We start from the raw sequence: 15,774 nt of genomic DNA on the forward strand, positions 1-15,774 counted from the left end.
CTATTGACAGCAATTATTATTTGATGCAATCACACTTATAGCAATATTTGTTAGTTCTGTATGTTGTTTCAGGGTTAGCATCATCTGGGGTCCTCTGAGGTGTTTGCATCATCTCTTCTCATGTGTTCCAGATCCAGACTGGAGCTTGTGTAAATCCTAGTTACCACGGGATGTGGCAAAACAGAGAAAAAAATAAAGAAATAATTAACGTAGCCGCTGTTCCAACCAATCAAATGCGAAAAAGCTCTACCTCCTTTGGTGGACTTTGCTATCCTAGCAACTACCAAAAGTCCAGCGTTTTGTGACCTTAGGGAGTGTGATGGGTTGTAGCGTGAAATAAGGCTAGTTAGGTACGCAGGAGCTAAACCATTTAGGGCCCTATAGGTAAGTAATAATAATTTTTAACTGATACAGAACTTAATAGGTAGCCAGTGCAGAGACTGTAAAATTGGGGTAATATGATCATATTTTCTTCACCTGGTAAGGACCCGTAGCTTGTTTATTGAAGAAGCAGGACAACCACCTAGAAGTCCATTACAATAGTCCAGTCTAGAGGTCATGAATGCATGAACTAGCTTTTCTGCATCAGAAAAGTCTCGGATACGTATGTAACCCTCGTTCCCTGAAGGAGGGAACAGAGATGTTACGTCAGAAAGAGACTGACGAATGGGATTTCACCCGAGAGCCCAATCACCTTCGAGTGGTTACAAAACGAGCCAATGGTACACAGAGTACCTTGGTCTGTGGAATTTGCATCACAAGCTCCGCCCCGCAGAGTGGGTATATAAGGAGCAGCGCGAGCAACTAACACTCAAGTATTCGATGAGGGGCCGAGTCTTCTTGGCTGGGTCACTGGGCTCGGCTCCTCATCGTGTGTGTATATATATATATATATATATTTGAATATCATTAATCTGTGAATCAGAAAACACTGGTCATGCTGTATTTGTTTTTTATTTCATTAAAAAAACAAAAACATCTGCGATCAAAAAATGAAAAGTTGTCAGATTTGGTGAAGAAGTTACAGTTTTGCTGGAGAGATGTGTAGCGATCATCAACTGTCTCTGTGAATTCCTCTTAGTCAAACCTCTGCCTCTGTCGCCACTGGATCCTCAGTCATCTCTGCTGATTGGAGCGGTCGCTGAGCTGCGGATACGAGATGTGGAGGAACATAACCATGCACTGCGGAGAGAGATTAGCCTGCTGCCCAGGGTTCCAACCCATAGCAGCCATCATAGCAAGAGTCGCCAAGGCAACCAGTTACACACACATTCTACAGAAGAAGGTACAGGTGATAGTGAGGCCAAAAAAGGAGCAGCCTCGGGCAACCGCTCGGACTGTGTACCTCAGCCTGTGGTGAATAAATGTGAGGTTAGTATTCTAAATCAAGACTTTACGCTGAACAGATTCACACATTATCAAGACCCTAAAGACGGGCTCACACTGCGATTCTAGCCATGATTCGGTCATCTCAGACAAATTTAGAAAATCTTAAATTCCCACAATCCTAGGTCTTTAATCGCTGGTTTGACATGTTCACCGACAGCCGATTAATGACCGGTGCAATCAAATTTGACCTCCGATGAAATTCTGACATTGTCAGAAGGTTTAGCGCACAGTCCTACAGTGTGACTTCTCCTACACTGAACATCAAACTGTCTTTGTTTTTCAAGACAAGCAATCATAAGAATTAATGCTAGAGATTTTTTCTATCTGCATATACTCCAGCGCTCCCATCCTTCATTCACGGAAATCATACGATATGTTGCCTTTACTATTTAATCACTGGTTGTGTTGCTGCTTTTATGTGGCTGTGTAGAGTTACTCAAACTAATCCCCTTAAATATGACGGTATTGCTGCCATTCATGTACTTTTCATGATAGCCAGCATTTCAGCCTGTTGTGTAATGCAGCTCGCAGTCACTAAAAGTTTATAGGTTGATAATGTAAATCTTAAGATGTTTCCTTGCATGCACCTGTTTTTAACGCATCTTGACTCATACAGTCGGACATTAATGACAACTGAGAGCCCACATTTTCATAAAACAAATTAATTAGTATTTTCCTACTTTGTGAATTTAACTATGATATGATTTGATTCAATTGTAGAAATTATAAAATTATGAACTGAAATACAGAGTTGGCGACAGCCCATACAAACTAGGGGGTATTTGTGTTTCTAGAAGAACCCTTGGTAGAAACCGAGAAACCGAAGGTGAGGGAGCAAATGGACGGAAGTGGCTGGACGAAACCCCATTGACCCCGCTCGTGGCGGCGATACTGATTGCATCAATAGACCAATTCGGTGTTTGTAAACAGTGATGAATAGTTTTTTGTGGTGTGCTGGCAGAAAATGACAGTTGCCATGTACAGTAGAAGTCTATGGAAGCCATGAAATAAAATATATATTTTTTAAAGTACATTTGAGTGTATATTTCATAATTCTGACTTTATTCTCGCAAATCCAAGATTTCTGATCAACTCGTTATTCTCTCTCTTCCCCTCAGCTCACAGTCATGAGTTTATAATCCACACTTCTGTGTTTCTCACTATTGTTGAATTAAAATGAGTAATAAAGTCAGAACTAGCAGATATAAACTTTCATTTGCGAGAAAAAAGTTCAGAATTGTTATGTAACATTTTATAGGTTTAAAAAGTATTTAATGCTTAAATGTAGGGCTAATACAATGTCCCCTATAAACTGCATACGTGAATATTATGTTGACCTATTGTTTAAATAAAAATCTGTCTGTTTAAACATCTTTGTTTAGCTTCAAATCGCGTGTTTAATGATAGTATTCTATCAAATTATTTGCATTCCAATTCTGACATCCAAAGGCACAACAATAACAAATTTTTTTTACCCTGTTTCCACCTTTTAGCAGTGTTTATCTGCTACCACAATGCGCGCGCAGCTGCAAGTGACGTAACTGATGCCTGAAATTGGTCTATGCTGATTCACATTGTTCTAAATACTACTTGTCTTTCTCATCACAGAGCATCCATATTGCCATTGTGTGCGCGGGGTACAATGCGAGCAGAGATGTTGTCACACTGGTCAAGTCAGTTCTGTTTCACAGGTAAATTTAGAGTCTGTGTCTGTCTACATTCAGAGGATATTCACTTCTCCTTACATTGAGCAGTATTTTTTGTTTGTTTTATTTGACTTAACTTGACACACAATATAAACAAACCCATAAAGACTAATTTATACACATTTCAAAAACCATTATGGAGGGTAATATATAGCTAATTTCCATTGTGATCATCGGTATTTAAAAAATGGACAGACAAATAATAAATGGAGTGCAATCAACATCAAGTTCAGGAACTCAAAGAATTACTCCTATACATCAATGATAAAAAAAAGCTAATTTTTAAAGGGATAGTTCACCCAAAATTTAAAATTGTCATTAATTAGTCTCATGTCATTCCAAACTATTAAGAACTTTGTTCATCTTTGGAAAACAAATGTATATATTTTTGATTAAATCTAAGAGCTTTCTGAATCCTCTGTAAACAGCAACAGAACTGAAACATTCAAGGCCCAGGAACATTGTAAGAACAAATGGTCTATGTGACGTTAGTGGTTCAACCATAATTTTACGAAGCTACGAGAATACGTTTTGTGTGCAAAAAACGAAACAAAAAACAAGACTTTATTCACCGATTTCTTATCCCGCGGTATGTGTCGTGGTACTTTCAATAATGGCAGAGGATAGTACCAGGAGAGAAGAAATCATTGAATAAAGTCTTTTTTTTTTCTTTTTTTTTTCGCACAAAATGTAATCTCATAGCTTCATAAAATTACAGTTGAACCACTGATGTCACATGGACTATTTTAACAATGTTCTTGCTTGGTTTCTGGGCCTTGAATCTTTCAGTACAGATGCTGTTAACGGAGGGTCAGAAAAATATCTTAATTTGTGTAACAAAGATGAACAAAGGTCTTACTGGTTTGGAGCGGGTGAGTAATTAATAGCAGAATTTAATTTTTTTTTTGGGGGGGGGGGGTGAACTATCCCTTTTACTTGCATTCTTAAAATACAGTCAGCTTGTAACTTAATACAACCAGGTAATTCATTCCTAACAACAGAACTAGTATATAAGAAAATAATTCCCAAGATTTCCCATTACATTCTTAAATCTGCAAGGATAAATACCATTACTACTCACTCTTGTAATCAACTAGGATGCTACATTATAAAGTTGCTGCTTATTTAGATAAAAATGTAGCTCAGTAAGTTTTTGAACAGAGCTCGAGTGTCCAAGTACTTTGCAAGTCTTATTGACCCGATGGAAACTACCATTCTTTCATTCTACAATACAGTGTAAAAGTAGTAAAGCTAGAATCAGGTCTCATCGTCAGCTTGACTGATATTGCTCTCTGCTTATACACTCTCCTCTAAAGTAGTGTATAAAACACACAGTGAAATAACTTTATTATGCTGTAATGGCTTCCTTGTACCAGTATTACACTCATCTTAGTTTGCAAGGATAAAAGCAATGACATTGATAACTTCTTATGCTATTTCAAACTAATGACCTTATTGGCATAGAAGGTGACTTTCAGAATATCCTGGCTTTTTGTATATAATGAAAAGTGAGTAAATGATATCCGAATTTCCATTTTTGGGTGAACTAGTCAATATTAAATGACAGGAAATGTTTGTTCTCTTTGTGTGTCAGACGTAACCCACTCCACTTCCATATCATCACGGACTCCATCGCTCGAAAGATCCTGGCCGATCTCTTCCACACATGGATGGTGCCGGCCGTTCACGTCAACTTTTATGACGCTGATGAGCTGAAGGTTTGTGCGGCTACTGCTTTGCTCAGTAGAGCTCACTTTTTCAGCAGAATTGATGAAAGTATTTTATATGTTGGGTTTTCAAAAGATTCTTAAAGATCTTGATTCCTTAACTTAAACTACCAGCTCTGAAATGAATCACATCCCTGAGTTAAAGCAGTGTTTATGAATGAATAACACAATATCTCTTGAATCAGTGCATATTATATAGTCATAACAATCTCTGTTCACACTAGTTGCCAAGTTGGTCATTTCAGACTTACTCATTTGTTTTTAATGAAAGGTAATGTACCAAAAACGTTTCATTTTTGACAGACTCTGCTGTCTAATAAGTTTAGTTTGCTGGGATGTACTACTTTTTTAAATTCCATTAGGCAACGTTGTTAAGCTCTAGGAATAACCCTCCTTTTTTATCAAATATTGAAGTGATTTTTTTTTCATTACTACTGTATGTTACTACTTTTATACATGGGTCTTCCCATAATAGCCATAGATGCTGGTATGACGATAAAAATAAACTACGATAACAACATAAAACTATGAAACTATTGACTTCTAGACATTGAGACATTGAAGTTGAAATTGAAACTGGTGTACAAATATAAAATACTTTATAAAGAGTAGTTTAAAGAGCCTGATTTGACAAAATTATCCAATGTGCTTCATGGGAATTCAGAGATTTCTTTTTCCATTTCTGTTTTCCAGGGTAATTTCCTTAATTGGTAGATTACTCTGCAGGACTATGGTGGTTCTTTGCTGAGGGTTCAGCAATTGTTATTAAAATTATACTTTTTTCATAAAAAAGAACTGTTTGCCTACTGCTACTTTCAATATAACCAATATCACAAATTATAAATTGTGGTTTGAGGGATAGCAGTTGCTATTTCTAACAGAGATCAAATCTTTTGTGCTTATTGTGCTTTATTTGTGCATCGATAATTAGAATGCAAACGTCTGAGATGTAAAGAAACTGTAGCAATTAATGGTATTTACCACAAACAGGAGAGACTTTAAACCTGTACATGGCTTGTCCATGTTTAACATGCTTTTCTGCTTTCATTGCATATTTTCCTGAGAGAGACCAGCTATGGCATGAGAACCATTTTTGTTAGTCCAGGTGGGAACATGCTAGCCTTACTACGCCAGGCTTCGTACTTCCACTCATTTTCTGTTCACTTATGTACTCAGTCTGAGAAAGCCAACCATCTCCCAGTTTTCCTCCGGCTCCAAAACAGCTCCGGTGTTTCGTTCAATGGTTTTGTTTTCACAGCAATCCTGTGTTTACAGTGGAAGTTTGAGGCAGCTGAGCCAGCGATTAACACACTTCATAACTAAACGTTATGTGATTGGCTTATGGTTAACCAATGATTTCAACCTTCAGAAAAGCGAGAGAAAAAAAATGCTTGTCAATTATGCCCTTCCAGACTCTGTCTACGAAGCACAGCAAAGTAGCAGAGTTTGGTATTAACAAGGCTAGGAACATGCAAGACTTTAAAAAAATAATTTCAGACATTTAAAAAACAATTGAATTTTTATTCCCAGAACCTATTTGTCCCCTGCTTTTTTCTTTATTGCCTTCTTTTTATATTTGCTCTTTTTGTGTTTGTCAGTCTGAGGTGTCTTGGATCCCTAACAAGCATTATTCTGGCATCTACGGCCTGATGAAGCTGGTGCTCACCAAGACACTGCCCTCTGACCTACAGAAGGTCATCGTCCTGGATACTGACATCACCTTTGCCACGGACATCGCTGAGCTATGGGCCGTCTTCCACAAGTTCAAGGGTATTTTTGAATTAACATTCAATTGAAATGATTAAGTGTATTTGTCATTTGTACTCCACTAATGCTTTGAATTAAATAATGCAAGAACTTCCACCAGACACTGACTGCAGCAACCACAGTCAAAGATGTCAATGATTTCAGGAATGAACCAACCTTTGTGACTAACTACATTTGATCTAATGCCTGAAGCTTTATCAACAGGGCAATGCCCCAAACCATATGAATCTAACATGAATACAAAAAGAGTGCATCCATTTTAAATCAAAAGATTTCCTTTCCAAAAAGATTTCCTTTTGCTTGTGAAAGCTTTAAATGAAATGCACATATTTTAGTCCATAGTTCACCATAGCTTAGATGCTACCAGTCATTGAATACAGACGCATTAATATCATTGTGGGGGGTGTTTGTGCATTTAAGGTCAGCAGGTTCTTGGTTTGGTGGAGAATCAGAGTGACTGGTACCTTGGGAACCTGTGGAAGAACCATCGGCCGTGGCCAGCGCTGGGCAGAGGCTTTAACACCGGTACGCCAGCCAGGTTTCTAAGTATCTGACTTTCCTGAAGGAGAAAACTAGTTTTAGAATGTTTAATAATGTTTTTGTGATTTTGAACTGGACACTATATATTATAAGTGTGAATTAGAGTAATGACCATTATGTCATGTGTGTGTTGAAGGTGTGATTCTGCTGTTGTTGGATCGTTTGAGGAAGCTAAAGTGGGAGCAGATGTGGCGGCTGACGGCAGAGAGAGAGCTCATGAGCATGCTGTCTACATCACTCGCTGATCAGGTAAACACATGAGTTCTGCTTTAATCTGCGCTGCTATCTACTTAGATATTAACAATTTAAAGTGTTAGTTCACCCAAAAATGAACATTTTGACGTTCATTACTCATCCTCATGTCGGTATAACCCATAAGACCTTCATTCTTCTTCGGAACACAAATTGAGATATTTTTGATAAATATTTTTTCTGAGAGCTCTCTGACCCTCCTTAGACAGCAGGGATACTATAGTACTATTCGGACGGGACTAGTTTTCTAAACTACGTTTGAGTTTCGATTCTTACCACCTGACGTCTGTGATTTTCATGTACCAATTCGGACGGGACTAGTATCTCCGTGTTTATTACAGAGGTGGGAGGGTCTGATTTGTGCATCTGGGTGTCACAGAGATCACGGGCTCTGTATGCGTGCATTTAATTCATTCAGAATGATTGCCTTAGTATTATTACACAATAAATACTAAATGGCTAGCATAGCAAAACCATGTTAATGTGTGGTTCCTTTAGTTTAACTTGTTTTCCTTTTTTTATTATTAAATGTAATTAAAACATTATGTTACTGAGTACATAAATGAGCGTGAGTAATCTTACCTGATGCTGATATTACAATAGCTGGTATTAACAGTTTACGCGATCTTGCTCTTGATTTTATTATTTGTATTATTTTTTTATTATTATTTATTTGCCGCTAAGCAAATATATGAAACATCCGCGCGGTAAGAGCATCTATGGTAATTCACGTTGGCCAAAACACACAAAGAAACGTGTTGTGAAATAAAATATCACCGGCAATCGCATTTGGACGGGATTCGTTTTCTCAGAGGATCACTGAGTTTGCTGAAAAACAGTAGGTAATTTGCTCTGGAATTATCACAGAGGTTGTGTGAGAAAAACACAGACGTGGCAGATTCAGACGGGATTAAAATCACCAAGTACGTCTGTGAAACGCAGATTTCTCTAACGACCCCCTGTAAAACTAGTCCCGTCCGAATAGGGCTTATGACGATCAATGCACAGAAATGTACCAAGGACATCATTAAAATGGTCCATGTGACATCACAGGTTCAACCGTAATTTGACGAATCTAGGAGAATACTTTTTGTGCGTAAAGAAAACAATAATAACATAATTTATTCAATAATTCTCTATTCTGCCATTTTAAAGAGTTTCCCAGATTGTAATCAACGTAATGAGTGTTGTTTGCATTCAGTAGACAGCGTGTGCATGCTGAACGCTGATTAAGTTGATTGCGTTCTGGGGTACTTTCCGAGAATTTCATAAAATTCAGATTTCATCAGAAATATCTTAATTTGTGTTCCTAAAATAAACAAAGGTCTTAGGGGTTTGGAACGACATGAGGGTGAGTAATTAATGACAATTCACCCAAATTTTTATTTTTGGGTGAACTAACCCTTTAATGAGCAACTCACTAGGGACATTGGTAGTTTCTCTGCTATGTGTTGATTTCAATTGATTTTTATGTTATGTAGCTAAGCTAGACCCACAATACTTAACCATGTGGAACACAAACATTGGGTGAAATGTGTTTTAATGAAAATAATTTTATGTAGGAACCTCATATAACAGTGAAAGTTGTTTTTCTGCAGTTGGCAACACAGTTTGCATTCGATTGTCTGCAATTGTCTGCATTCGATTGTCAGCAAAGATTTGTGGGTAAATAATCAGGACCATTTTATCAAGTTGATTTAGAAAATTAAGAAAATTTTAGCTAAAAGATCTAATAAATTAGCAGCTATAGAATCTGTTTTATGAGTCATTTATAGTAATTGTGTGCCTGCAGGATATCTTCAACGCTGTGATCAAGCAGAACCCATTCCTGGTGCACCAGCTGCCCTGCTTTTGGAATGTTCAGCTGTCGGATCACACCCGCTCCGAAAAGTGCTACAAAGATGTGTCTGACCTCAAGGTGACATCATTGTGGAGCTGACACAAACAACTATTTTAGGATTAGCTGCCATGACAAACACCTCGTATAAATGTGTGCTTGATGTAGAAATGTTTTTACTAAAAAAAACAGTTCAGTTCTACAAGCAGTTCAGTTTAAGACAGAGGTCAAGCAAAGTCTACATTTGTGAACTTCTGCAGGTGATTCACTGGAACTCTCCGAAGAAACTGCGTGTAAAAAACAAACACGTGGAGTTCTTCAGGAATCTCTATCTGACATTCCTGGAGTATGATGGGAATCTGCTGAGGAGAGAGCTCTTTGGCTGTCCCAGCGAAACAGACCACAACTCAGAGAATGTGAGTTTCACCTCACTGTGTTGCCAACTGCTACTTTTATTGCAGAGGCCTGCAATGATTCATTTGTTCAGGCAGGATTATGGAGTTACACGTGTTTTCTTAAATGTCCTTGCAGCTCCAAAAGACCCTGTCTGAGCTGGATGAAGATGACCCATGTTATGAGTTTCGTCGGGAGCGCTTCACAGTCCACCGCACACATGTCTATTTCCTGCACTATGAGTATGAACCAGCCTTAGATAACACTGATGTGACACTGGTGGCCCAGCTTTCTATGGACAGGTAAAGAAAACAAACTTGCATTCACTTTCTATAAAGACACCAATAGTGCACAAACCACCTCACCAACAGATATTTAATACATGATGCTAAAACGAGGCTCAAAAAGAGAATATTTACTTACTCAATACTTATACTTAACTTATAAGTTAAGCTCAATCGACAGCATTTGTGGCATAATTTTAACAAAAAATCATTTCTATTTGTCCCTTGTTTAAAGAAAATTTGAGTATTTTAAAGCAAAAATGTGTAGCTTGTAATTTTATAAAAGCCCATAGTAATTTGTTTATTAAAGCTGTGTAAATCATGATTTTACAGTGGGTTTAGGAATAAAAATTTGATTTACTGGGAGTTTTACACAGTCATGTTAACACTGCGGGATGAAGCGGATTTTCTGGCATATCATGGTATATCATAATGGATAGTTATCATACTGTGTACTGCTATGGTACTAAAAACAGTAACACTTTGGTATAGGGAACAATTCTCACTATTAACTTGCTTATTAGCATGCCTATTATTAACATATTGCCTGATTATTAGTACTTATAAAGCACACATTCTGCATGACCATATTTTATATCCCTAATTCTACCCAGCACCTAAACTTAAAGCTGTAGTATATAAGTTTTGTCTCTTTGTTGCCACCTCTGTTTGAACACCTGCAATTGCAGCTGTTTGCACGGATGAATGTAATGTTTTGAGAAGTACGTGTGGCAGTCAGTCCCTGCACCAATGTGAATCCTATACTTAGTAATCACTGATTCTAGCATTGTTCTTGGAATATATGACCCAAATAAGAATTTTCACCAGATATTGTAATCTGAACAAGTAAGTAACAAGTCTGCCACTTTTGTTCTGACCAACTGAGGAAAAAAGCACTACAATAAATCGCGCTACCAGTGGTGATTTAATCTAATGATCAGTTAGCTCATATCATATAAACCAGGCAAATTATTATTATTATTATTATACTTTATTTAAAATGATTAATGCTAACAAAAGACCAAGATGGTGGAGCGTACTCATTGTGAGGCTCAGTATCTCTCCAATTTTTGAACATTTTCTTGCTCATCTCAGATCTGTTTGTACTGAACAGTAGGGCTGGGCGATATGGCTTAAAAAAAAAATCTCCGATTTTTTCACACCAAACCCGATTTTCGATTTTAATCAATTTTTTTTCTATTTAAAAACAAACTACAACCGACAAAGAAATTGCTCAAAACAAATGTACTCTTTATTTGGTTCTGATTTTCACTTCTGCAGTTTAATCTAAATTTCCCCTTTGTGCATAAGTGTAACAGGAAACAAGCCTCAAAACATGCTTGTAAACGAGATGGCAGGCACTGCCATTGTAAACAGTGAAAATGTAGCGTATCAGTTTTCTAATAACTTACAGTGACACAATGCACCTTCAAAATAAATTAAAATATAAATAAAAAATAAAATTGTGTGTCCCTCTTTGATAAAAAACATTTGGTTAAATAAATGTAACCAAAATGACAAAATTAGATCTATTACAAAAATACATACTTGTCACAGTGGTATTCATAAAGTGCTAACAAAACTTTAAACTCATTAGCGTTAGCATTACAGAAAGGTCTGATTTACGTTAACAGTCATTGTTTTTTTATTTTTTTCTTTTTACATTGACATTTGAGTTCATGATTTCAATGTTGTTGTTTTTTGTGGCACACTAGACAGACTGTTGATCTTTAAATAATCTCATCTGGTCACCCTAACGCTAGTGATGTATAACCACACTTTGGAACGTTTTGCTCTCTCCGCCATCGTCACTCTTTATTATTAAGTGTGAGTTTTCGTTCTGTTATTCGTGTGTGTGTGCCGCGCTCGGTCTTGTTGTGTGTTTGTGACTGACAGACAGCCTCCGCGGCGCGCATGAGAGATGTCGCAGATCTCACAGACAAACTTCTTAATAATATCGCAAATTAGAAATGTTTGGTAAGATAAAATGTGCACGATAACATTATTAAGCAAATCTTTTCGCCATCATCACTCTTTATTGTTTAGCGGGAGTTTTCGTTCTGTTATTAGTGTGTGTGCGCCGCGCTCGTTCTTGTGTGTGTGTGTGTGTGCGTGTGTGACTGACAGACAGCCTCCACGGCGCGCATGAGAGATGTCGCAGATCTCACAGACAAACTTCTTAATAATATCACAAATTAGAAATGTTTGATGAGATAAAATGTGCATGATAACATTATTAAAGAAAAATACATAGTACATAATTTTTTTGCCCTCCATTACCGAAAGCAGAACCGATAGCGTCGGATCTTACTGATACTACGGTCTTTCATAACTTAGCCCCGGGGCCAGTTTAATACCGGGTTTCGGTACCCATCCCTACTGTTTAAAATGCTGGAATAAATGTGTTGTGCTGCTACCTTTTGTAGCAACGGCTTTTAAACACACTTTGCAATGTGGCGTTATTTGTTCTGTGTCTGACTCTAAAAAAGCAAACCAATTCCAAACAACGGATGAAACAGTGCCTTTCTTTGGAATGAGCTCTGCGCTGTTAACTGTCATGTTGTCTGTGTGCGGCTGTAAGGAAAGTGGGGGGAGGGCGAGTCCACTCTGAACTATGGAAGCCTAAGGGGAGAGCCGGTGGTGGAAGTTAAAGAGAAAACCGATTTTCATTAAAAACAAATCGCCCTTAACGTCAAATTCGAGTTAATCGATAACATCGATTTATCGCCCAGCCCTACTGAACAGCCTTGCCTTAAGATCTTACACCCAAAAAGGAGATTTTTGATATTGGTGTCCACTTAATCCTGGACTCATCCCTGAGATCTCCTGAACACCTGAGGCTATGCACTCTACCTGGCTGGGCGGAAGTGCTTGCAGGCAGCATCGAGATCATAAAGAAAGGTGGAGGAAGCACGACGGTCTAAGAGCTATGCTAAAGCAAACACCGCTCTGGCTTTCTTTACACAGTATTCTCCATGCTAATGTGTGGCCATTGGTGAACAAATGGACGAGTTATGACTTTGCATCACCTTCAGTAAGAGACTTTTGGATTGCAATGTCACGGTTTTCACAGAAACATGGCTACACAGCAATGTATCCAATAATGCTATTGAGCTAGCTAAATGCTATGTGCTCTGGGCAGATAGGACAGCAGTTGACTCAGACAAGACCAGAGGGCGGTGGATTGTGCATTTATGTTAACAAAGCGTGGTGTATGAACTCTGTCATTGTTGGGAGACACTGCTCAGCTAACCTAGAGTTTCTCATGGTTAAGTGTAGACCTTTTTATCTGTCGCAGGAGTTCACTTCCATCATTATTACTGCAGCCTGTATTCCACCAGATGCTAATGCCAAGCTTGCTATGGAAGAACTGCATGCGGCCATTAGTGAGCAATGCTCACCCGGAGGCTGCTTTTATTGTCTTAAAGAGAGTGCTCCCCAAATTCCATCAACATGTTTCCTGCCACACTAGAGAAGACAAAACTTTGGATCATGTTTACATAAACACTAATGGAGCTTACATCTTGACCCCCCCACCATCTGAGACAGTCACTTTTCTTTGTTTCTCATCCCTAAGTATTCACCCCTCATCAACTGTATGCAGCCATCAGTGAGTACCATCAAAGCGTGGCCAAATGGAGCAGACTCTTTACTTCAGGACAGGTTTCAATACATGGACTGAAGTAGGTTTGTTTCTCAGCCTGCCTGTGGCTCTCACACGGACATTGATATCTATACCTCCTCTGTACTGGATTACATCAACACTACCATTGAGAGTGTTACAACAGAGAAACAGATCACAACGTACCCTAATCAGAAGCCATGGATGAACAGGTAGGTATGACTCCTGCTGAAAGCCCCGCAACACTGCCTTCAGATTAGATGACGCTTAGGCCTACAGCAAATCCAGGGCTAACCTGAAGAGGGGCATCAAAAAGGCCAAGTACTGCTACAAGCTAAAGGTAGAGGAACACTTTTCCAACTCTGACCCCTGACACATGTTGGCAGGGCATCCAGGTCATCAGTGACTACAAGTCAAGCAACTCCACTCCAACAGTCACAGACATATCCTTCCTTAACAAGCTAAATTACTTTTATGCTTCCTTCAACAGTGACAGCAAGGAGACGGCCACCAAGATCACACTCTCTGCAGACCACCACCCCTGAAACTCACCTGCACAATGCATTGAGCCGGATCAACGCACGCAAGGCTGTTGGCTCTGACGGCTTTCCTGATTGCGTGCTTAGTGCATGTGCAGAGCAGCTTGCAGGGGTCTTCAAAGACATTTTCAACCTGTCCTTCATTTAAGCAACTGTGCCAACAGGCTTTAAGTCCATGTCCATTGTGCCAGTGCTAAAACACTCCTCCCCGATGTACCTCAATGACTACCGCCCCTGTGACACTCACACCTATTGTCATGAAGTCCTTTGTGCTTTGAGTTCCTAGCACACCTCAAGAACTGCCTCCCACCCACACTAGACTTTACACTGGGATCGTAACTGTTGGAGCACAGAGGATGCAGTATGCACAGTGCTGCACTCGGTACTCACACACTTGGACAATAACAACACATATGTACAGATGTTGATTGTCAACTTTAGCTCAGCATTTAACACTATCATTCCCTCCAAGCTGACCACAAAACTTGGAGACCAGCAGACATTAACACCTCCCTCTGCAACTGGACTATGGACTTTCTGATCAACAGACCTCAGCATGTTAGCTCAGGCCACATCTGCTCCACCTTCACCACATTGGCGTACCACAGGGCTGTGTGCTGAACCCATTCCTCTACTTCAAGCCTGTGCATGGATCCAACACCATCATCAAGTTAGCAGATGACACCACGGTGACTGGCCTCATCAAAGACAATGATGACACTGGCTACACGGAGGAGGTACAGCACTTGGCCGCATGGTCCCATGAAAACAACCTGCTCCTCAGCACCAGTAAGACAAGGGGGCTCGTTGTGGACCTCAGGAAGAAGAACTGAAGCACGCTTGAACTTGTCCACATTAACAGGATGGTTGTTGAACGTGTCTCCAGCTTCAAGTTCCTGGGAACCCACATCTTGGAGGACCTGTCCTGGACCACAAACACCTCCAGCCTGGTCAAGAAGGCTCACCAGCACCTCTTCTTCCTTTGGACACTGAAGAACCAGTTGTCTTCAACAATCCTGGTGATCTTCTACCGGTGTGCGATCGAGAACATCTTGACCAGTTGTTTCACAGTCTGGTATGGGAACTGCACAGTTGCTGACCGCAAGGCACTGCTGAGGATTGTGAAAACTGCCCCAACTCCTCACACTTCCTACTTTTGAGGACATCCAGAGAATATGCTAAGTTCAAGCTTGCAGCATTCTTAAGGACTCCTCTCACCCTGACCATTGACTGTTTAATCTCCTGCCCTCCGGGAAGTGCTTCAGGAGCTAGCAGAACAAAAGGCCCCGATATACTTCAAATGAAATCGAAGTACGAACTGATATGTTGTCATTTCAAACAAAATCAGGCAAAAAAGAAGTTTGTTTTGAGTTCATTTCGGCAGTTTGAAACAGCTGACCAATGTGAAATTTCTGGGGGAGTTTGTTTGGCTTCTAAACACCTTCTATTGGTCTGTGGCGGTTACGCAATCGGTGTGTGTGTTCTAAACCTCCACCTTCTTTGACATGCAATTTTTTTTTCTCTGTTCTTTTCTAATTCAACGGAGGTCAGGCAAGAAAGAACAATGTCTCCGGCCTAGTCACTAGCAACATGAATTGGAGTGAACTACACTGGAGTGTCAAATAGCTGAGCTGGCACAAATATATTCACACCTGTATGATCGTTTGCAGAGATTCAGAGAAAGCATTTAATTCCTAGAAAAAAATTGGAACAAAACT

At 39.3% G+C, this 15,774-nt stretch overlaps 1 protein-coding gene across 2 annotated transcripts in view; it reads left to right on the forward strand.

The window, feature by feature from the left end:
• large1 (LARGE xylosyl- and glucuronyltransferase 1) overlaps window positions 1-15,774 on the forward strand; it is a 31,643-nt gene that overhangs the window by 2,943 nt on the left and 12,926 nt on the right. For both annotated transcript variants that reach the window (XM_026224181.1, XM_026224190.1), the window contains 9 exons: window positions 1,082-1,371; window positions 2,998-3,080; window positions 4,690-4,813; window positions 6,421-6,592; window positions 7,010-7,114; window positions 7,266-7,378; window positions 9,174-9,299; window positions 9,479-9,634; window positions 9,750-9,913. In XM_026224181.1, the coding sequence (XP_026079966.1) occupies window positions 1,082-1,371; window positions 2,998-3,080; window positions 4,690-4,813; window positions 6,421-6,592; window positions 7,010-7,114; window positions 7,266-7,378; window positions 9,174-9,299; window positions 9,479-9,634; window positions 9,750-9,913 (1,333 nt within the window). The remainder of the gene's footprint in view (window positions 1-1,081; window positions 1,372-2,997; window positions 3,081-4,689; window positions 4,814-6,420; window positions 6,593-7,009; window positions 7,115-7,265; window positions 7,379-9,173; window positions 9,300-9,478; window positions 9,635-9,749; window positions 9,914-15,774) is intronic.

The sequence above is a fragment of the Carassius auratus genome, chromosome 4, assembly GCF_003368295.1.
Source record: "Carassius auratus strain Wakin chromosome 4, ASM336829v1, whole genome shotgun sequence".
NCBI classification, from domain to species: Eukaryota; Metazoa; Chordata; class Actinopteri; order Cypriniformes; family Cyprinidae; genus Carassius; species Carassius auratus.